The 17,054-nt window shown below is 55.2% G+C and overlaps 2 protein-coding genes across 5 annotated transcripts; both read left to right on the top strand.

Annotated features, from left to right (window-relative positions):
• The first annotated feature begins 69 nt into the window (after positions 1–69).
• MRPS21 (mitochondrial ribosomal protein S21) lies at positions 70–2,306 on the top strand. Of its 2 annotated transcripts, none has more exons than XM_074853069.1 (3): positions 70–153; positions 358–456; positions 2,082–2,306. In XM_074853069.1, the coding sequence occupies exons 2-3, from the start codon at positions 374–376 to the stop codon at positions 2,260–2,262; spliced, it is 264 nt and encodes an 87-aa protein (XP_074709170.1). In that variant the 5' UTR covers positions 70–153; positions 358–373; the 3' UTR covers positions 2,263–2,306. The 2 variants fall into 2 exon arrangements, with proteins under 2 accessions (XP_074709170.1, XP_074709169.1); XM_074853068.1 differs by having other exon boundaries at positions 80–153; positions 361–456.
• A 201-nt stretch (positions 2,307–2,507) lies between these two features.
• Positions 2,508–16,847, top strand: PRPF3 (pre-mRNA processing factor 3). Of its 3 annotated transcripts, XM_074853168.1 has the most exons (17): positions 2,508–2,634; positions 3,206–3,287; positions 4,722–4,903; positions 5,663–5,793; positions 9,075–9,221; positions 9,626–9,709; positions 9,820–10,040; positions 11,204–11,510; positions 12,205–12,371; positions 12,968–13,050; positions 13,600–13,743; positions 14,022–14,121; positions 14,665–14,778; positions 15,315–15,433; positions 15,995–16,078; positions 16,199–16,260; positions 16,579–16,847. In XM_074853168.1, the coding sequence occupies exons 3-17, from the start codon at positions 4,759–4,761 to the stop codon at positions 16,723–16,725; spliced, it is 2,055 nt and encodes a 684-aa protein (XP_074709269.1). In that variant the 5' UTR covers positions 2,508–2,634; positions 3,206–3,287; positions 4,722–4,758; the 3' UTR covers positions 16,726–16,847. The 3 variants fall into 3 exon arrangements, with proteins under 3 accessions (XP_074709269.1, XP_074709270.1, XP_074709271.1); XM_074853169.1 differs by lacking the exons at positions 2,508–2,634; positions 3,206–3,287 and adding an exon at positions 3,787–4,170; XM_074853170.1 differs by lacking the exons at positions 2,508–2,634; positions 3,206–3,287; positions 4,722–4,903 and adding an exon at positions 7,962–8,057 and having other exon boundaries at positions 5,662–5,793.
• Positions 16,848–17,054: the final 207 nt, after the last annotated feature.

The following is a 17,054-nucleotide window of genomic DNA, read 5'->3' as shown; positions in this document are numbered from 1 at the left end:
AATCCCAGCCTCGCCCTTTGCCCCCCGTGACCCCGCCCCCCCTCCACGCTAAGCCCCGCCCCCCCCGCGCGCTGCCGCCACCGACTTCCGGTTCCGGGGCGCTGCGTGGAGCGGCCGCGGCTCTTCCAGGACGTCCCGTTGCGATCGTGACCGGTGCGACACCGGGACGGGGACGGGGACTCGGAACGGGACCGGGGGGGTCTGCGGGGGCGGGGGAGCGCCCGGCCGGGTCCGGCCGTGACGGGGGAAGGCCCGGGGGGGGGCGGGTCCTGCCGTGTTTCCCGGGTGGGGGGGTGGGAGGAGCCGGTCCCACCGGGGGCGCGGGGCCCCGGCCCACCCGCCGTCCCCGTCCCCTAGCAGAGCGGCGGCCGCCATGGCGAACCACCTCCGGTTCCTGGGCCGCACCGTCATGGTCCAGAACGGCAACGTGGAGGCGGCCTATGGCGCTCTCAATAGGTGAGGGGCTGGGGAGGGGCTGGGGGGACCCCGGGGGGGGGCTGGGGGCACCCCAGGGGGGTCGCTGGGGCCTCTCTAAGGCTCCGGAGCTTGGCCAAGAGGCGGTGACCGCGCCGGGGTGGGTTTGGGAAGGTCCCGTTAAGCTTCAGGACTGGCGGACACAACGATGACGTTAATTAAACCCAGTGTAATTAGTTCTTGTCTGGGGGCCCCCTCCTAAAATCCCCCCGTGGTGCGATCATTGGGGGTTCTCAATCCGTTTGAGCGGTGAATGGGGTTCGGGGCTGCGGCATCTGCCGCTGTCCCCCACCACATCCCAGTCTCTAAGGTGGGGAGAGGCGGATCGGGGGGAGGGAGCGCTCAGGGGGGAGGGAATTGGCCGGGGGGTCACACCCGGGGAGCTGCGGTCAGTGGCTTGATGTGCCAGTGGAGAGCGGTGACAAGTGACATCCTCAGGGGTCACGGTTGGGACTGGTGATGAGTTTGAGAGAGATGTTAAACCGTGAGAGCGGGGTTTAACATCCCATCCCCGGGGCCTGGGCAGGCTGGAGAGGTGGGACGTGCCAACCTCACGGAGCTCAACAAGGCCAAGGGCAAGGTCCTGCCCACGGGTCGGGGCGATCCCCAGCACAAACCCAGGCTGGGAGAGGAGTGGCTGGAGAGCAGCCCCAAGGAGAAGGACTTGGGGGGGCTGGTGGGTGGAAAACTGCCTGTGAGCCAGCAACGGGCGCTGGCAGCCCAGAAAGCCACCCGTGTGCTGGGCTGCACCCAGAGCAGTGTGGGCAGCAGGGCGAGGGGGGGATTCTCCCCCTCTGCTCCGCTCTGTGAGACCCCCCTGCAGTGCTGGGTCCAGCTCTGGGGGCACCAACAGCAGAAGGACACGGACCTGCTCGAGCGGGGCCAGAGGAGGCCACGAAGATGCTCGGGGGGCTGGAGCACCCCCCTGTGAGGACGGGCTGAGAGAGTTGGGGGGTTCAGCTGGAGGAGAGAAGGCTCCGGGGAGACCTTAGAGCGGCCTCCCAGGACTGAAAGGGGCTACAGGAAAGGGGGGAGGGACTCTTGATCAGGGGGGAGGGATAGGATGAGGGGGAATGGGTTTAAACTGAGAGAGGGAGATTTAGGTGAGATCGAAGGCAGAAATTCTTCCCTGGGAGGGGGGTGAGGCCCTGGCACAGGCTGCCCAGAGAAGCTGTGGCTGCCCCCTCCCTGGAAGGGTTCAAGGCCAGGTTGGACGGGGCTTTGGGCAACCTGGGCTAGTGGAAGGTGGCCCTGCCCGGGGCAGGGGGTGGGACCGGATGGGCTGTAAGGTCCCTCCCAACCCAAACCAGTCTGTGATTTCTGGGGCTCTTCTCTACACTTGAGGTGTCTGAGGCACATGCAGTGACAGGAGGGTCACGTGGGGCTTTTCCCACCAGCTCTGTGCCCCGACACCCCCTTAGACCCCGATTTAATTAAATTAAAATGAATGAATCAACCAAATCACCACAGAACCTGGCCGGAAGGCAAACTAAATCCCCTGAGTTTCGATCCATTCTCAGCTCATTTGCAGAAAGGGGAGGGACTCCTTAGGGGGCAGGGGAGGGGGGGAGGCGCAGCCCATCTCACCCGGCCTGTCCCCCCCGCAGGATCCTGACGCAGGACGGGCTGGTGGAGGTGGTGCGGCGGCGCCGGTACTACGAGAAGCCGTGTCGGCGGCGGCAGCGCTTGGCCTACGAGGCGTGTCGGCGGGTCTACAACGCCGAGATGGGGCGGAAGATCAGCTTCCTGTCACGGGCCAACCGGCAGGACCCCTGGCTGGGCTGCTAGCGGGGAGCTGAGCACCCCCCTCGAATAAAGGCCCCTCCCCTTAATCGCGTTTTAATGGAGGTTGATGTAATTCCGGCCGGTGACGGGGATTGGCCTCGCTGCCCGCGGGATGAGGCGGCGGTTCCCGCGCTGGCGGGGAAAGGGGGCGTGGTTTTTTCTGTAGTCACGTGACGAGGGTGGGGTTTACGGGCGCTCCAGACCCTGCTCTCTAAGCCCCGCCCTCCTCCTTCCCGGCATCCTCTGCGCGAGCGGGCGCGCAGGCGCCGCGCGGCCGTTTCCGCTTCCGCCCCGACGTGCCGTCGCCGTCAGGGCCGCCGCTGCCGCCGACCGGGCCGGGGCCTGCGGGGGCCGCGCCCCGCCCCGCGCGCTCCGGTGAGGGACGGGAGGGGCCGCCCCTGAGGGCAGCGGCGGGCGGGAGGGGATGCGCCTGAGGGGCGGGGAGCGCCGGGGAGGCCGCGGCTGAGGCGGCCCCGGGTGCCGGGTCCAGGCAGCGCGGAGCCGTTCGCCGCGGTACCTCCGCGCTGGTGCCGCCTCCCCCGGGCCGGGGCCCTGTTGGCAGCTCCGGAACCGCGGGCCTTGCCGGAGGCCGGAAAACGTCGAGGGAGGGGGAGGAGGAGGAGGAGGAGGAGGAGGAGTGGGGGGGGCGGGGGGGGCGGCCTGCGAGGGCAGAACCGGAGCTCACGCCTCCGGTAGCGGTGGGAAACCGGGGCCGTGCGGGAGGCGACCAGCCTCGGCGGGGACCGGCTGGGTCCCCAGCGGCGAGTTGGAGCGGTTCGGTGGCGACCGGGCGTGTGGAGCCACGTCCTTAAGTGTATGACACCGGCCTCTGCTCGCGGCCGGAGCCTCCACGGGAATTACGAGGTTTAGTCTTTTTATTATAAAACAACAAAAAAGTTGAACTCTTTTTTTTTTTTTTTTTTCTCTTCATTTTTAATCCCTGAAGGAAGCAGTTTGTCTGACTGACAGGGCCGCAGGAGCATCGCCTTCAGGTTCTCACTGTTCTGGGAAGTGACGTTGTGAAGACGGTCAGTGCCTATATATATATATACGTAAAGAAAAAAAAAAAAAATCTGCCACAGGTTTTATTTCCCCACCGGGTTCTCCGTTGCCACCCCACGAGCCCCCGCGGTCCGGTGTGTGGTAATTAATTATTTCCACTTGTCTTGAACCTCTGGCTTTGTCCTGAAGCGTTATGTCCTAAAAAATCAGAACTTACAGGTGAAATTTTATAATAATTTTCTTTTGGGCTGTATTTGATGCTACTTTTGAACATATCTCTGAGAAACCTGCTGTAAAAAGTAAACGGCCGTGGAGATTTTCAGGTTTTTGGCTGCAGAGAGGGACGAGCTCTCTGGAGGGAGCGTGAGCCCCCTCGTTGGGGCTTTAAACCTGTCGATTTACGTCTCTTGGCTGCTGTTTGCAGCCCCTAAATTGAGAAATATTTCCTTAAAACTAACGCCCAGGCTCTTAATTCTTGGTTTCAGGAGCGATAACCCTATTTGATCGGATTTCTGTTAAAACAGACCCACGTTAACGTCAGGGCTCTGCAGGCCTTTTTATGTGGGGAAGAAACGCCGAGGTCAAACATAATTTCCTTAAGAAGATTTTCTCCTGTTTCCAGATAAAGGAGACTTGGTTTCCAAATCAGATTAGGGCCTGGGCGCGTAATTAAACGTTATTGCATCTGCAGACTGGGACTGAGAGTGTGAGATCTGCTGACGATTCACGGCCAGAAATTTTTTGCCCGGAAAAATCTGTAATTTTGGGTTCACCAACGTCGGCCGCTGGTTTAAGCAGCGAACGCGGAGGCAGCCGGGCAAACGCTGAGCTTTTAAGTATCAGTGAAGCAGAACGTGTTCCAAGTAGTCCCTGAACCTCACGGGAAAGAGGCTGACGAAGGGTGAGAGGGTGCGTGTGAGGTTTTTCTGTGCCCGTTTGAAGGGTTCTTTAGCTCGCGGTGTGCGAGGCAGCTTTGCGGTCGCTCTTCGGAAACCGTCGAGCGCAGGCTTGTGGGTCTTGAGGCGCGATGGAGGGAAGTTCAGAGAGGCCTGAAGGGACGCCCCGACACCAAACATTTTTGTCCTGTTTGTGGCTGATCCCTGTGTGAAAGCGCAGCCTGATCCGGGACCAGCGCGGTGCTTGCCGTCTGTCCTTCCGTCGTCCGTCAGGGAAGGCAGGTGGCTGCAGGAATTTCAGGGCTTTCCCTGCAGAGCACGATTCCCCTTCGCAGGGCCTGATGCTGCGGCTTGTCCGCTCAGGTCGCGGGCTCCTCGCTGCTGAGGCCCTTCCTCCACGGGTACCTCGTTTAATTTTAGCTTGTGTTTTAAAAATACGGGAGCAAAATTCATCTCCGAGAGCTTTCACCGCTTGTAAGCTTTTTCACGAAGGAGAAAAGCGAAGCAATGATTATCTGATACTTTATTTTACTAGTCTGTGGTTTTCTCATCTCTTCTTTACAGGTACGAGGAAAATAATTCGCTTCAGCTCCTGGCAAAGATGTCGCTCTCCAAAAGGGAATTGGACGAGCTGAAACCATGGATCGAGAAGACGGTGAAGCGAGTCCTGGGCTTCTCGGAGCCCACCGTGGTGACGGCAGCGCTCAACTGCGTCGGGAAGGGGATGGACAAAAAGAAAGCGGCCGGTACGTCCCGCGGGCTCCAACCCTGACCCTGCCGCTGTTTGCAAAGGTGGTCAGACCCCTTGATGGGGAAAATAGGGGCGCAAAAATCCTCAAAGAGCCTGGAAATAGCCTCAAATCACATTTAAACTTGTTCCCTCTAATCCCGGAAGGCTGGTTTACTGCTGGTGGCGGTGAGCTGCGTGGCAGGCCGTGGTTTCGTTGCCGGTGGTGGCTGGCAGCGCCTGGGGGGCGGATGCCATCCTTGCAGGTGTGAGATCTGGTTTGGGTTGAGCTAGTTTTATAAAGAAACCCCCTCCCAAACCTGGTAGCTCTCGAGTGGACGTGCAGGTGAACCCCCAGGGGTGATGCTGACTGAGCCTCGATGAGGCAGAGGTGAGTACGTGCAAATCCACATAGACAGGTGAGACACGGTCAGAAGCCTTGGAATATGTCACAAAAACTGAGGAAGTAAAAATTAATTGAAGGCCTCTTTTTCTAAAGGAATTAAAAATGATAATTTAAGCTGTGGCTTTACTTTTTTTTTAGCCGTTAGAGCCCTAATTTTTTTTCTAGTCGAGGCCTGGACTCCCTTAATCCTTCAGAGTTTAAAGCTCCTGACAACAGGATCCGCAGATCCCGGAGGCTTCCGGAGCCCAGGCCACAGGCCCCGCTGCATTAGTGGGCTGGAATCCACCTTTAAGAGTTTTACAGCTTCGCAGAAGTCTCTGCAAATTCTCCGTTCTCCTCCTCATCCTAAACAATGAATTCTGAATTTTCCAGACCACCTCAAACCTTTTCTTGACGATTCCACCCTGCGCTTTGTGGACAAGCTCTTTGAGGCGGTGGAGGAAGGACGAAGCTCCAGGCACTCCAAATCCAACAGCGACCGGAACCGGAAGCGAGAGCTGAAGGTGATTATTGATTATTGATTGCCTTTTTTTTTTTTTCCTGTGGTTTGGTGGCCGTGGAGGCAGCACTGGTTACTCTGCCACACTTTCCTCTTCCAGAGAGGTACATCTCGTAATGCTTAAAGTTCAAGAGAAAAGACCCTTCTCCATGATGAAGTGTGTGAGCCTTTACCTTTCGGTTCTCTTTACCTTCGGATGAGGTAGCGCTGTGCTCTCCTTGGTGGAAACTTGGGCTTTTGATTTCTTTCACCATCTCTGCTAGGCTTGTGCAGCTGAGTAACTCCACAGGGCTCTGTCTCTTGGTTTCCTTTCGTCCTTTTTAACCAGCCTTGGCAGGGCTGGGTTTGCACTGGGAGCCTGGGGTAGGTGCTCCCAGCTCCCAGCAACTTCCCCTTGTTCTTCCTTGCCCGGATTTGCCCCGTTTCACTCTGCCGGCCGGTTCTCCCCGTCAGCCAGCGAGTGGGACTATCTGGTGGGTGATCTGATGGGTTTTCATTCTCTTCTTCCATCCGGAATCAACAGAGGGTGATTTTTTTTGACAACCCCTGCCGTAGCAGAAGGTTAATGACAGCAGGGATTTAATAGCTCTCTGGTGTTTCTCCCATCTAACGCTTGTCTGGGATGGTGGAAGTCTCACGCATCCAAACCTGTTTTCACCTCCTTTCTTCTCTTGAAGACTTCCCTCGCCATCTTCTGGAATTGCATTTTTTCCATCACTCGCATACCGAGTTTAAAAGGGGCTACTCTCCATCCTGCTCCCCGCTTACAAAGTAAGTTTCCTTTCACTTTTTCTGAGGTTCCTATTTTATGGCAATCTGTGTTTCTCTATTTTTAATCATCACTTAACCTCGGTTAACTAGAACAATCCTGTTCAGGATTTGGATCTCTTCAGGTGTGTTGGGAGACAGCTGCCTCCACTCTCTAATTTCTGTTAGAAAGTTGCTTTTTCTCCCACTGTCTGCCTGAGGCTTTAACTGCTGCCAGAAAGAGTCTCCTCCGAGTCCGGGTCACCCGTTAACAAAGTGGTAAAGCAGCTTCTGTCCCGCAGAGCTGGTACAGCCCGAGGAGCAGCGGTGCAGCCTGGTTTACTGATCTGGAGAGGTTTGGGTTGACACGTTGCCGCCCCCTGAGAGCGGCGGTAGCTTAAAATGACCTCAAGTCTTCCGCAGCTTTCTTGGTGCCAATAAGCATCTTTCAAGTATTTTCTTCTGCTTTAATTTGGGTGTTGGGCTGGCACAGCTGCCGTTCGAAAGTGAGGTTTTGGCCAGGCTGTGGATCCCAGCTGCTCCCCTCTTGCTTTTGAACCTCTTGGGGAGGTGGCGGAGAGCCGGCGACGTCGTCCATCCCGTCGCTGCTTGGCGCTTCGTGGTGGCGGGGTTGCAGGCTGCAGCCTGGCGCGGCGACTCTTGCCGGCCCCGTGGCGCAGCTCAAGCGCTGGATTCTGCTTTTCTTCGCAAGTTGAGCTCAGATCGTGCCCGTTTTCCTTGTGGCTTGGCCTCTCCTCTTCCTCGTGGCCGTGGCCAGTGCGCTGCAGGACAGCGGGAGGGGAGGGAGCGGCAGCCTGTGGCAGAGGGGCTCTCGCGCTGGCAGAGCGGAGCAGGGACGGGGCTGGCTGTGGACCAGATGATCCTTCTCCACCGAAGCGTCCGCTGGGGTGTCTCGCACGACTTCAGACAGCTGCCGGTGTTCTCGGCTTCCCCACTAACCCGAAAGCAGCTGGGAAGTGGCAGAGCAGATCTATCCTCTTGGCTCCTGGCGTGGGGACAGGCGTGTCCCGCCTGCCAAATCATCGACCCCTCTCTCCAGAATCATCTTTCTTGGAGCTCCTCCATCAAGGTCTAGATGTGTCCTGACCCTGCTGTAACACGAGCTGCTCTAGGCAGGTTGTCAGATCGTGGTCATACTTGCAGACTGACTTCCCCCCCACACACACACCCCAGTGCAGGTTTTAGAGTTAAGTTTGTACTCGCACGCTTAGATCTTGTAGCAACAAGCAGTGGATTAATTCGGAATGCTACTCACTGGTCGTGTTAGCTGTCTTCAGCACGCTGCCTTCTCTCTCCTTGGTTAACTCTTGTGGGGTAGGTCGTTGCTTGGGAAGTTTCAGGAACTAAAACGTAATGGTTTACACACTTTATACTATGGGCAAGTCCTTTCTCTTGAACTTGTAGGTTTTCCAAGAAGTACCTGTGTCTGGATGAGGAAGTGTCCTTGTAGAATATGAACCGTTATAGTGAAGAAGGGATTGCAACTAACGCTTACAACCGGTGTGTATATTTTCTTTTCAAATAACACCTTGACGCGCACACTACAGTAACACGGTTGCACGGACAGATCCAGTTTACCTCACACAAACCAGGCACTGACTAGATGAAATCCGTGGCTGCAGTCTCATGAGCTGGGCCGTGCTTGAGCAGAGCTCCGTGTAGAACAGAGCTTGAACAGCCTTTGGTTTGGTCCCATCGGCGTGGTAGTTGCTTCGCCCGCTCGCTGAGCTGGGATTCACCGGGGCTGCTCGGTTTGGAGCTCAGCGTCTTTGGATCCAAGCTGGAGTCGGCTGGGTGGGAGCGTGAGGGAATGCTGTGGGTGTCCCGACCTGCCCTGGGTCCTTTTGGGGAGGCCGTGGTCAGACAGCACAGCTTCCTTCACCCTCTGAAGTTGGTGGAAGACACAGAAACAATTTTACCCTGAGGCAGGTCAGCTCGTGGGGAAGCTTTTTCCATCTCTCTGGGTAGCTGAGCGAGACCTTAAATCTCCTCGGTGCCAGAAAACCTTTGACCATCTGAGAGAACAATGACAGAATCATTCAGGTTGGAAAAGACCCTCGGGATCAGCGAGTCCAACCCTCAGCCCGACTCTACAAAGCTCTCCCCTACCCCACATCCCCCCACAGCTCATCCAAACGGCCCTTAAACACACCCAGGGGTGGGGACTCCACCCCCTCCCTGGGCAGCCTATTCTGACCACTCTTTCTGGGAAAAATTTTTTCCTCATGTCCAGTCTGAACCTCCCCTGTTGCAGTTTAAATGATGGTGGCTTTTACACAGGCACGTCCCTGTCGTGTCTCATGTCCTTCACGCCCTTGGATGGATCATCAGTGATGCTCCTCTGGTGGGGGAGCAGGGCACAGGCTTCCTAGATCAGCCTGCGAGCGCTGCCCTGGAAGCTCCGAAGCACAGCGGAGTGAGGATCTGAGCCACCTGGTGGTTTCTCATCTCAAAATGCTGGCCCTGAGGAGAACTCTTTGTTTTTAACCGCAGTTTTCTCCTTCTCTTTTACGTTAGGATGTATTTGGTGATGACTCTGAGGTATCCAAGGAATCTTCCGGCGTCAAGAAGCGGCGCATACCGCGATTCGAGGAGGTTGAGGATGAACCCGAGGTCATTCCGGGCCCGCCCTCAGAGAGCCCTGGGATGCTGACCAAGCTCCAGGTCAGTTTAACTAGGCTGTTACGTGAGCTCTGCCCATGCCTGAGATCTTGAATCCCAGCGTGGTTTAGTGTTTATCTTAATTCATACCACAAGCTGAGCAAGCAAATGGCAACTGTCCTTTGTTTGCCGCAATCGCTGCCCGCGCTCCCTTCGCGTTCGGCTAACGATGACGCGAAGCCTTCGATTGAGGAAAGTTTGGATGTTCTCTTGGAGTAAATGGTCTTGGTAGAGTGTCTGCGCTGTTAGATTCCTGCTCTACAGCTGGAGGTTGTTAATTAGAGCAGTTTGATACTCTGTTCTCACTAAGCTGGTTTGCGTGTGTTTGCAGCTGTAAAAGGGTGCTGAGGACCCCTTCTCCCCTGACAGAAGGAAGGAAAATTCACTGTCTGATTCTCTCCCCGCAGATCAAACAGATGATGGAGGCAGCCACCCGGCAGATTGAAGAGAGGAAAAAGCAGCTGAGTTTCATCAGTCCTCCAACACCGCAGGTACCTACCAGAGGCAGCAGCCAGATCCCGTGATCCCCGTTTCTGCTATGACATGTTGACTTCCGTGTGCTGAAACAGGCACGTAACAAACCTCCCTTCTTTGTCAACAGCCCAAAATTTCTTCTTCATCCCAATCGGAGCGTCTCCCCATCGGCAACACGATCCAGCCCTCCCAGGCAGCGACGTTCATGAACGATGCCATTGAGAAGGCCAGGAAAGCGGCGGAGCTGCAGGCCCGAATCCAGGCTCAGCTGGCCTTGAAACCGGGGCTCATCGGCAACGCCAACATGGTGGGGCTGGCCAACCTGCACGCCATGGGCATCGCACCGCCGTGAGTACCTGCCGCTGGGCAACTAGTCCTGATGGGTGTAATGCCGACGGAGGGGCTGAGCAGAGGCTTCTCCAGCACTGCTGGTTCCCTAGCAGTGGCCTTAATGGCTGCTGAAGGAGTAAATTTTATTATAAAATGGTGAAATGGAGGATGCTCCTTCCTTGGGTGAGACTCTCCCATCTTGTGCACGTGGGATTTGAGTCCCTTCTGGCAGCACAGATGAGACTTAAACTTATGAGGAGGCTTTTCACAAATCGTGGGCTGGTTTGGTGCTTACCATGGAAAGAAGGCTCATGTTTCCTTTGAGTTAGAACCGCGGACTGGTTTGGGTTGGGAGGGACCTTACAGCCCATCCAGTCCCACCCCCCTGCCCCGGGCAGGGCCACCTTCCACTAGCCCAGGTTGCCCAAAGCCCCGTCCAACCTGGCCTTGAACCCTTCCAGGGAGGGGGCAGCCACAGCTTCTCTGGGCAGCCTGTGCCAGGGCCTCACCCCCCTCCCAGGGAAGAATTTCTGCCTTCGATCTCACCTAAATCTCCCCTCTCTCAGTTTAAACCCGTTCCCCCTCGTCCTATCCCTCCCCGCTGATCAAGAGTCCCTCCCCCCTTTCCTGTAGCCCCTTTCAGTCCTGGGAGGCCGCTCTAAGGTCTCCCCGGAGCCTTCTCTTCTCCAGCTGAACCCCCCAACTCTCTCAGCCCGTCCTCACAGGGGGGTGCTCCAGCCCCCCGAGCATCTTCGTGGCCTCCTCTGGCCCCGCTCGAGCAGGTCCGTGTCCTTCTGCTGTTGGTGCCCCCAGAGCTGGACCCAGCACTGCAGGGGGGTCTCACAGAGCGGAGCAGAGGGGGAGAATCCCCCCCTCGCCCTGCTGCCCACACTGCTCTGGGTGCAGCCCAGCACACGGGTGGCTTTCTGGGCTGCCAGCGCCCGTTGCTGGCTCACAGGCAGTTTTCCACCCCCCAGCCCCCCCAAGTCCTTCTCCTCGGGGCTGCTCTCCAGCCACTCCTCACCCAGCCTGGGTTTGTGCTGGGGATTGCCCCGACCCGTGGGCAGGACCTTGCCCTTGGCCTTGTTGAGCTCCGTGAGGTTGGCACGTCCCACCTCTCCAGCGTGTCAGTTGTTGCTGTACTCACATTTTAATGCAGCGTTATCTTGTCTTGCCACCAGGAAAGTGGAGCTGAAGGATCAGACAAAGCCTACGCCACTGATCTTGGATGAGCAAGGCCGAACTGTTGATGCGACTGGTAAAGAGATTGAGTTGACTCACCGCATGCCAACCCTAAAAGCAAACATCAGAGCTGTGAAGAGGGAGCAGTTCAAACAGCAGCTTAAAGAAAAGCCCTCGGAAGATATGGAGTCGAACACTTACTTTGACCCCCGGGTCTCCATAACCCCAGCCCAGCGTCAGAAACGCACCTTTAAGTTCCATGAAAAAGGCAAATTTGAGAAAATTGCCCAGAGGTTGCGAACGAAGGTATTTGAGGTCTTGCCATGCTAACTGACAGCACAGAAGTGAGGGTTCGGTTCGGGATGGGAGCTGATTCTCCTCTCCTGGGATGTGAAGGGATGCTGTGTTGGCTTTGAGGAAGAAGCTTTTCAGTAAAGTCACCTGAAACTTTTCTGTCAACACTGTTCTCGTTGGAAAGGCAGGCGTTCGAATTAGAACGTGTGTGTGGAAAGTGTTTTCTTACAGCTGTCTTCACTTGATGAAAAGACAAAAATCTATTTTTTTTTTTGACAAAAGTTTGAAAATTTCCAAAGAGAATAGATCATTTTTTGGCTGAGTGTTCTTTCCGCAGAAATGATCACCCTAGAGGTGGAGATTTAAAGGAATCTTGGTGAAATGCCTGAGTTCCTGGGGAGAAGGGGAGAGAAGAGCTTCATTAGACAGAAAAGTCCGGGGGTAGGATGCCTAGGGAGACATTCCTCTGGGATCGTTCCGTGCTCCTAGAAGGCTCAGTAACAAGACCAGATTTTTGGCAAGTTTGTGAGCTTCGGCAAAAGCACTCCGCCGTCACGTGCGGTCTGGTTTCTTCTGTGGTCTGCTTCCGATTGTTTAAAACAAAACCCATCAATAAATCAGCAGGTGCATACGTATTGTGCTTTTCCTGAAGGTTGTGCTATTTTGGAATGACCTTTATGTGCCATTTTCTTCTCCCCGTTCTCAGGCTCAACTAGAAAAACTGCAGGCAGAGATCTCGCAGGCCGCCAGGAAGACGGGGATACACACTTCCACCAAATTGGCTCTGATTACCCCAAAGAAGGAGCTGAAAGAGGGGGAGATCCCAGAGATAGAGTGGTGGGACTCCTACATCATCCCCAACGGCCTTGACTTGTAAGTAGTTCACTTGCCCGGTTTTGATCGTTGTGCTGCAGGAGGAAACACGGGGAGCTTCCCGGGGGTAACGCGCTGGTCTGTTGAGCACTTGGGTAAATTAAATTCCACCTCCCTCGTCTCCCACACCCAGGGGGGCACTAGGTTTGCTCCCAAAGTCTCTCTTGGAGCTGGTGGCGGGCAGCTGCCTTTCTCCCTCGTTGGAGGCAGTGTTCCCCCCGCGACCGAGAAAATGGCTGCCGTGAAGTTAGAGGGATTTTTTCAGCCCAGAGTTGGTGTGTTGGGTGTTTTTTCAAGGGTGTGTACAAGTCTGACGGTAGAGTTGTGGGAAGCCTTCCTCCTAACCATGGACTGTGGGTGGATATTCCACTGGGGGAGACACCTGCACGTTAATACTGCGTCACTGCGTGTCTCCTCCAGCACATCGAGCTCTGATCTGTGCTTTGGGTCGGGCTTTGTGTGTGTCACACCCCCACCATGGCTGGCCCAAGGGAAGTGTGTTTATATATTTAATTTTTTTCCATGGCTTGTGTTTAAGGGAACGCAGGAATTCGGGCTGGGAGGTTTGCAATGACGCCCAACTCTCTCCTTTCTAGAAAAGGTGGAACGTCTTCAAAGAGAGACGAGTACTTTGGGATCACAAACCTTGTGGAGCACCCGGCGCAGCTCAACCCACCAGGTACTGCCCCAGTTTTGGTCAAATTTACTGTTTAAACTTGAGACAAAATACTCTGAGCGGCTGTTGCTTGGTGGGGTGAACCACTTGTGGCACTGCAGCCCAGTGTGTCTTGTCCATGTGAGAGGAAATTGTGCAAAGATAAGGCTGAAAGCTCTGTGAAGACAGCTGAAATTGGGAGGGAGAGTCCCTCCCTGTTTTTTAAAACTTGATCTAAAATGCGTAGTGCTTACCTGCCGACGGCCTGCTCGGCACTCGCTGGGGTGGCGGTGCAGGCACGAGCTCCTTACCTCCGGCAGGTCGGTTTTGACCTTCTTGCCCTGAAGAAAGGACATTAAAATAACCACGGAGTATTTTTACTTTTCAGTAAAATCAAAAAATAGCCAAAACGCGTTTTCCTGGTTCCGTGTTTGGTGCCTGCAGCGCCGCGGAGGTCGGGTTTGTCGATCAAGTGTGGCTGTAACAGCGTGGTACAGGTGTAGCGGTTGCAGGCGGTATTTTCTCTTCTTCAAAAGCAGATTTATGGGTTTTTTGCCTCGTTTCTCTTCCCAGTGGACAGCGACACACCAGTGACCCTGGGTGTTTATTTAACTAAGAAAGAGCAGAAGAAATTACGGCGACAGACTCGGAGAGAAGCCCAGAAGGAACTGCAGGAGAAAGTCAGGCTGGGCCTGATGCCACCGCCAGAGCCCAAAGGTAAATGACAGCTCCAGGGCGGGCAGCTGCCGGCAGAGCTCCGGGCTAACGCGGGCTCGTAGCCATCACACCAGCGGCGCGGGCCACACGTGGACGTGGCTGGGAAGGCCACGGCACAGCCTCCACGGGAGCGCAGGGATCTGTGTGTCGGTGTGAGTTGGTACCTCCCCGTACAGTCGGTTTACGAGCCTGCGAGCCAGCCTGGTGTTCCCGTGCTTTACTGGCAAACCGGTGTCTGGCAGGAGCCTCTCACAGCTCCTCTCCCGTTTCCCTTGCAGTAAGAATTTCAAACTTGATGCGAGTACTGGGGACAGAAGCTGTTCAGGACCCCACAAAAGTCGAAGCTCACGTTAGAGCGCAGATGGCGAAGAGACAGAAGTAGGTGGCACGTTGTACCTTTTATTTTTTGTTTGTTTTTTTTCTTTTGTAATTTTTAGATGGATTTAGCACTGGTGCTGTGTTTGTACACAACAGAATCCTTGAACCGATGCAGGGAAGCAGAAGCAGTGTGATTTTTCTGCCTGTTGGTCTTGTAGCCTATTTCAGCTGCCTTGAATGACACCCCCCCCCCCCTCCCAAGGCCCGTGGGGGGAGCGGGGTCTTGGGGTGATCTCTTGCCACTGGAGAGTGGCCTCGTGCCCTGTATTAAACGAGTTTCTTAGCATGATGATGATCGTCATTGCGGTTGTTACTAATTAGTGCTTCCAGGGAAGAGACCGAGGATGAATTGGACTGGTGACTGGATTAAAAAAAGCCCACGTGCTTTTAGTTCAGGCAGAAATCTGGGCAGGAGTTGCAGCTGCTTTGGGATGTGTGGAACATATTCTGTGTTTAGGAAGAGAAGGAGCCGTTCCGATGCCGTAACAGGTAACACCACAGGCTGCGTTTTGCTTATTGCTGCGTCTCTCTTTTTGCATCCAGAGCTCATGAAGAAGCAAACGCTGCGAGAAAGCTCACGGCAGAACAGCGAAAAGCGAAGAAGGTTAAAAAGCTGAAAGAAGACGTTTCGCAGGGAGTTCACATAGCTGTGTACAGGTGAGGGCCGGGCTGGCTGCTCTTTGTGGTGGTTCACCGTAGGCCTCTTGCTAAATACACCTGACAAAGGCCCTATAGAAACGTGCTGATAGAGAGGAGCAGCCTTCAGTAGCAGGACTGTGCACCCGCTCCTCAGGTTTCCATCAAGCATTAAAGAATCCCGGCCTGTAGCAATTCCACTGTCCCAAAAACCACGTCCCTTAACTCATCCTGTTACAGCCGAGCACTAAAACCACGGGACAAGGTTGGAACGTTTGAGCTGAACGATGGGGAGAGCCATTTCCCAGCTGTCAGAGCTGACCTGGTATGTTGATGTCCAGAAATGAAGACATTTCCAAGAGCAAAATCAAATGAGAATGGGACAGACACAGCCTCTCTGAGCAGTCCAGTAACAAACAGGCGTCATTTCGAGGTGTGGGTGAAGCCCCTGAGGAGCTGGAGGAGGAAACGCTGGACCCAGAGCAGGGAGCTCTTATGTCTGGTGATAATATTTCTGGTTTTCCGCAAACGTTTGTTTTTTTTTTTTTTATCCTAAGGGTCAGAAACTTGAGCAATCCAGCAAAAAAATTCAAAATCGAGGCGAACGCTGGCCAGCTGTACTTAACAGGCGTGGTGGTTTTACACAAAGATGTCAACGTGGTCGTCGTAGAAGGAGGTGAGGACTTCTGAGGCGGGCTTCTGGTCACAGCGTAGCATTCAAAAGCTTCCCTCGAGCAAAAATTACTGTGAAAACGGTTGGCTGAGGGTTAGGGAAGGGCAAGGAAGGAAGGAGGCTGTTTGAAACTCCCTTAATTACGGCTCTAACGGGGTTAGCGCTGACTGCAGAGTGCACTGTAATCCAGTTAGAAAACCCAGCGCTGTCGAAGGGAAAAGCACTTGGTTTGAATCCTTGATGCTCTGAGCGGATGCTTGGAGCGAGGAGAGCCTCAGCGCTCAGTCTGGCACGGTTCCTCACGCCTTGTGCTCTTCTAAGTCATTTTTGTGAGGTGTTGAAGAGCCTGTTTGGCAGCAGGAAATCCCGAGGTGGCTGAGAGCTGAGTACCACGCCGAAGGATGTGGGAAAGGCTGGGCCACCCCGGGGATATTAGCGCTGGATCGGCCTGGTCTGCTGGGAAGTGTTTCTGGGTGTTGTTTGACTTCCGCTGCTTTTTAGAACTTCCTAAAAACTGAAGGTTAAAGGACTTTTTGTGAACTTTGAGTCTCGGTTCTTCCCCAGGCCCGAAAGCACAGAAGAAATTCAAACGTCTTATGCTTCATCGAATAAAATGGGACGAGCAAACATCGAACACAAAGGGAGAGGGTAAGTGTAAAACTGCGTGCAGGGGGGGGGTGTGTGTGAAATGGCGGTGGAGCTCCCCGCTCTTCCTCTGCCTTCAGCACTAAAATTGGCTTTTATTGGTGGTTGTTTTTTTTCTTTCAGATGATGATGAGTCCGACGAGGAGTCTGTTAAGAAAACAAACAAATGCTCTCTGGTTTGGGAGGTGAGTTGTGGGCGTAATTCAAGACTGGGGGGGGGGCTCAGGCTGGAGGGAAGCGAGCCCCGGCTGGGGGAGAAATGACGTTCTGAGGCTTTGGCTCGCGCACGAACCTGCTGCTCTGACTCTTTCCGTAACATTTCTTGAGCTGTAGCAGCGCTGGGAGCGTCTTCCCCACACGGCGCTTTTGCAGCGCTCCCTCTAGTCACGCCTCAGCCTGGAAAAATAAAAATATTTGTTTTCCCCAAGTCACTGGGAGCAGCGTTTCCTGGGACTTTTTCCCCCTAGAGATGGGGTCATAAACCATCTGCTTTCTCCTCCCAGGGCACAGCGAAGGACCGCAGCTTCGGTGAAATGAAATTTAAGCAGTGCCCCACGGAGAACATGGCCCGGGAGCACTTTAAGAAGCACGCGGCGGAGCACTACTGGGACCTGGCCCTCAGCGAGTCCGTGCTGGAGTCCACAGACTGAGGGGAGGGGGCCGCCGCTGCCCCCCTCCTCGCCCCACAACCCCCCCGCCGGATCTCGGACAGCCCCTTCCTCCCCTTGCTCTTCCTCAGCACACCGATTAAAGACATATTTTTTAAAACAAATCACCGTTATGCTTGTTTTCGGGGTAAAGGGAGGTGGGGGGGTGACGGCGTTTTGCTGAAGGGTGGGGGGAGGGAACGACACCTGCTGACAGGGGGGGCTTTGAGGGAAGCGGGGGGTCTGGCGGTGGCAGCAGGCGCCATAAACCGGGAGTTTTTTTATTTGCGCCATATACTGGGAGTTTTTTTATTTACGCCACAAACTGCGAG

The sequence above is a fragment of the Strix uralensis genome, chromosome 32 (genome assembly GCF_047716275.1).
Source record: "Strix uralensis isolate ZFMK-TIS-50842 chromosome 32, bStrUra1, whole genome shotgun sequence".
In the NCBI taxonomy this organism is placed as follows: Eukaryota; Metazoa; Chordata; class Aves; order Strigiformes; family Strigidae; genus Strix; species Strix uralensis.
Note: the sequence above shows the minus strand (reverse complement) of the source record. Positions and strands in the feature narration are given on the sequence as shown.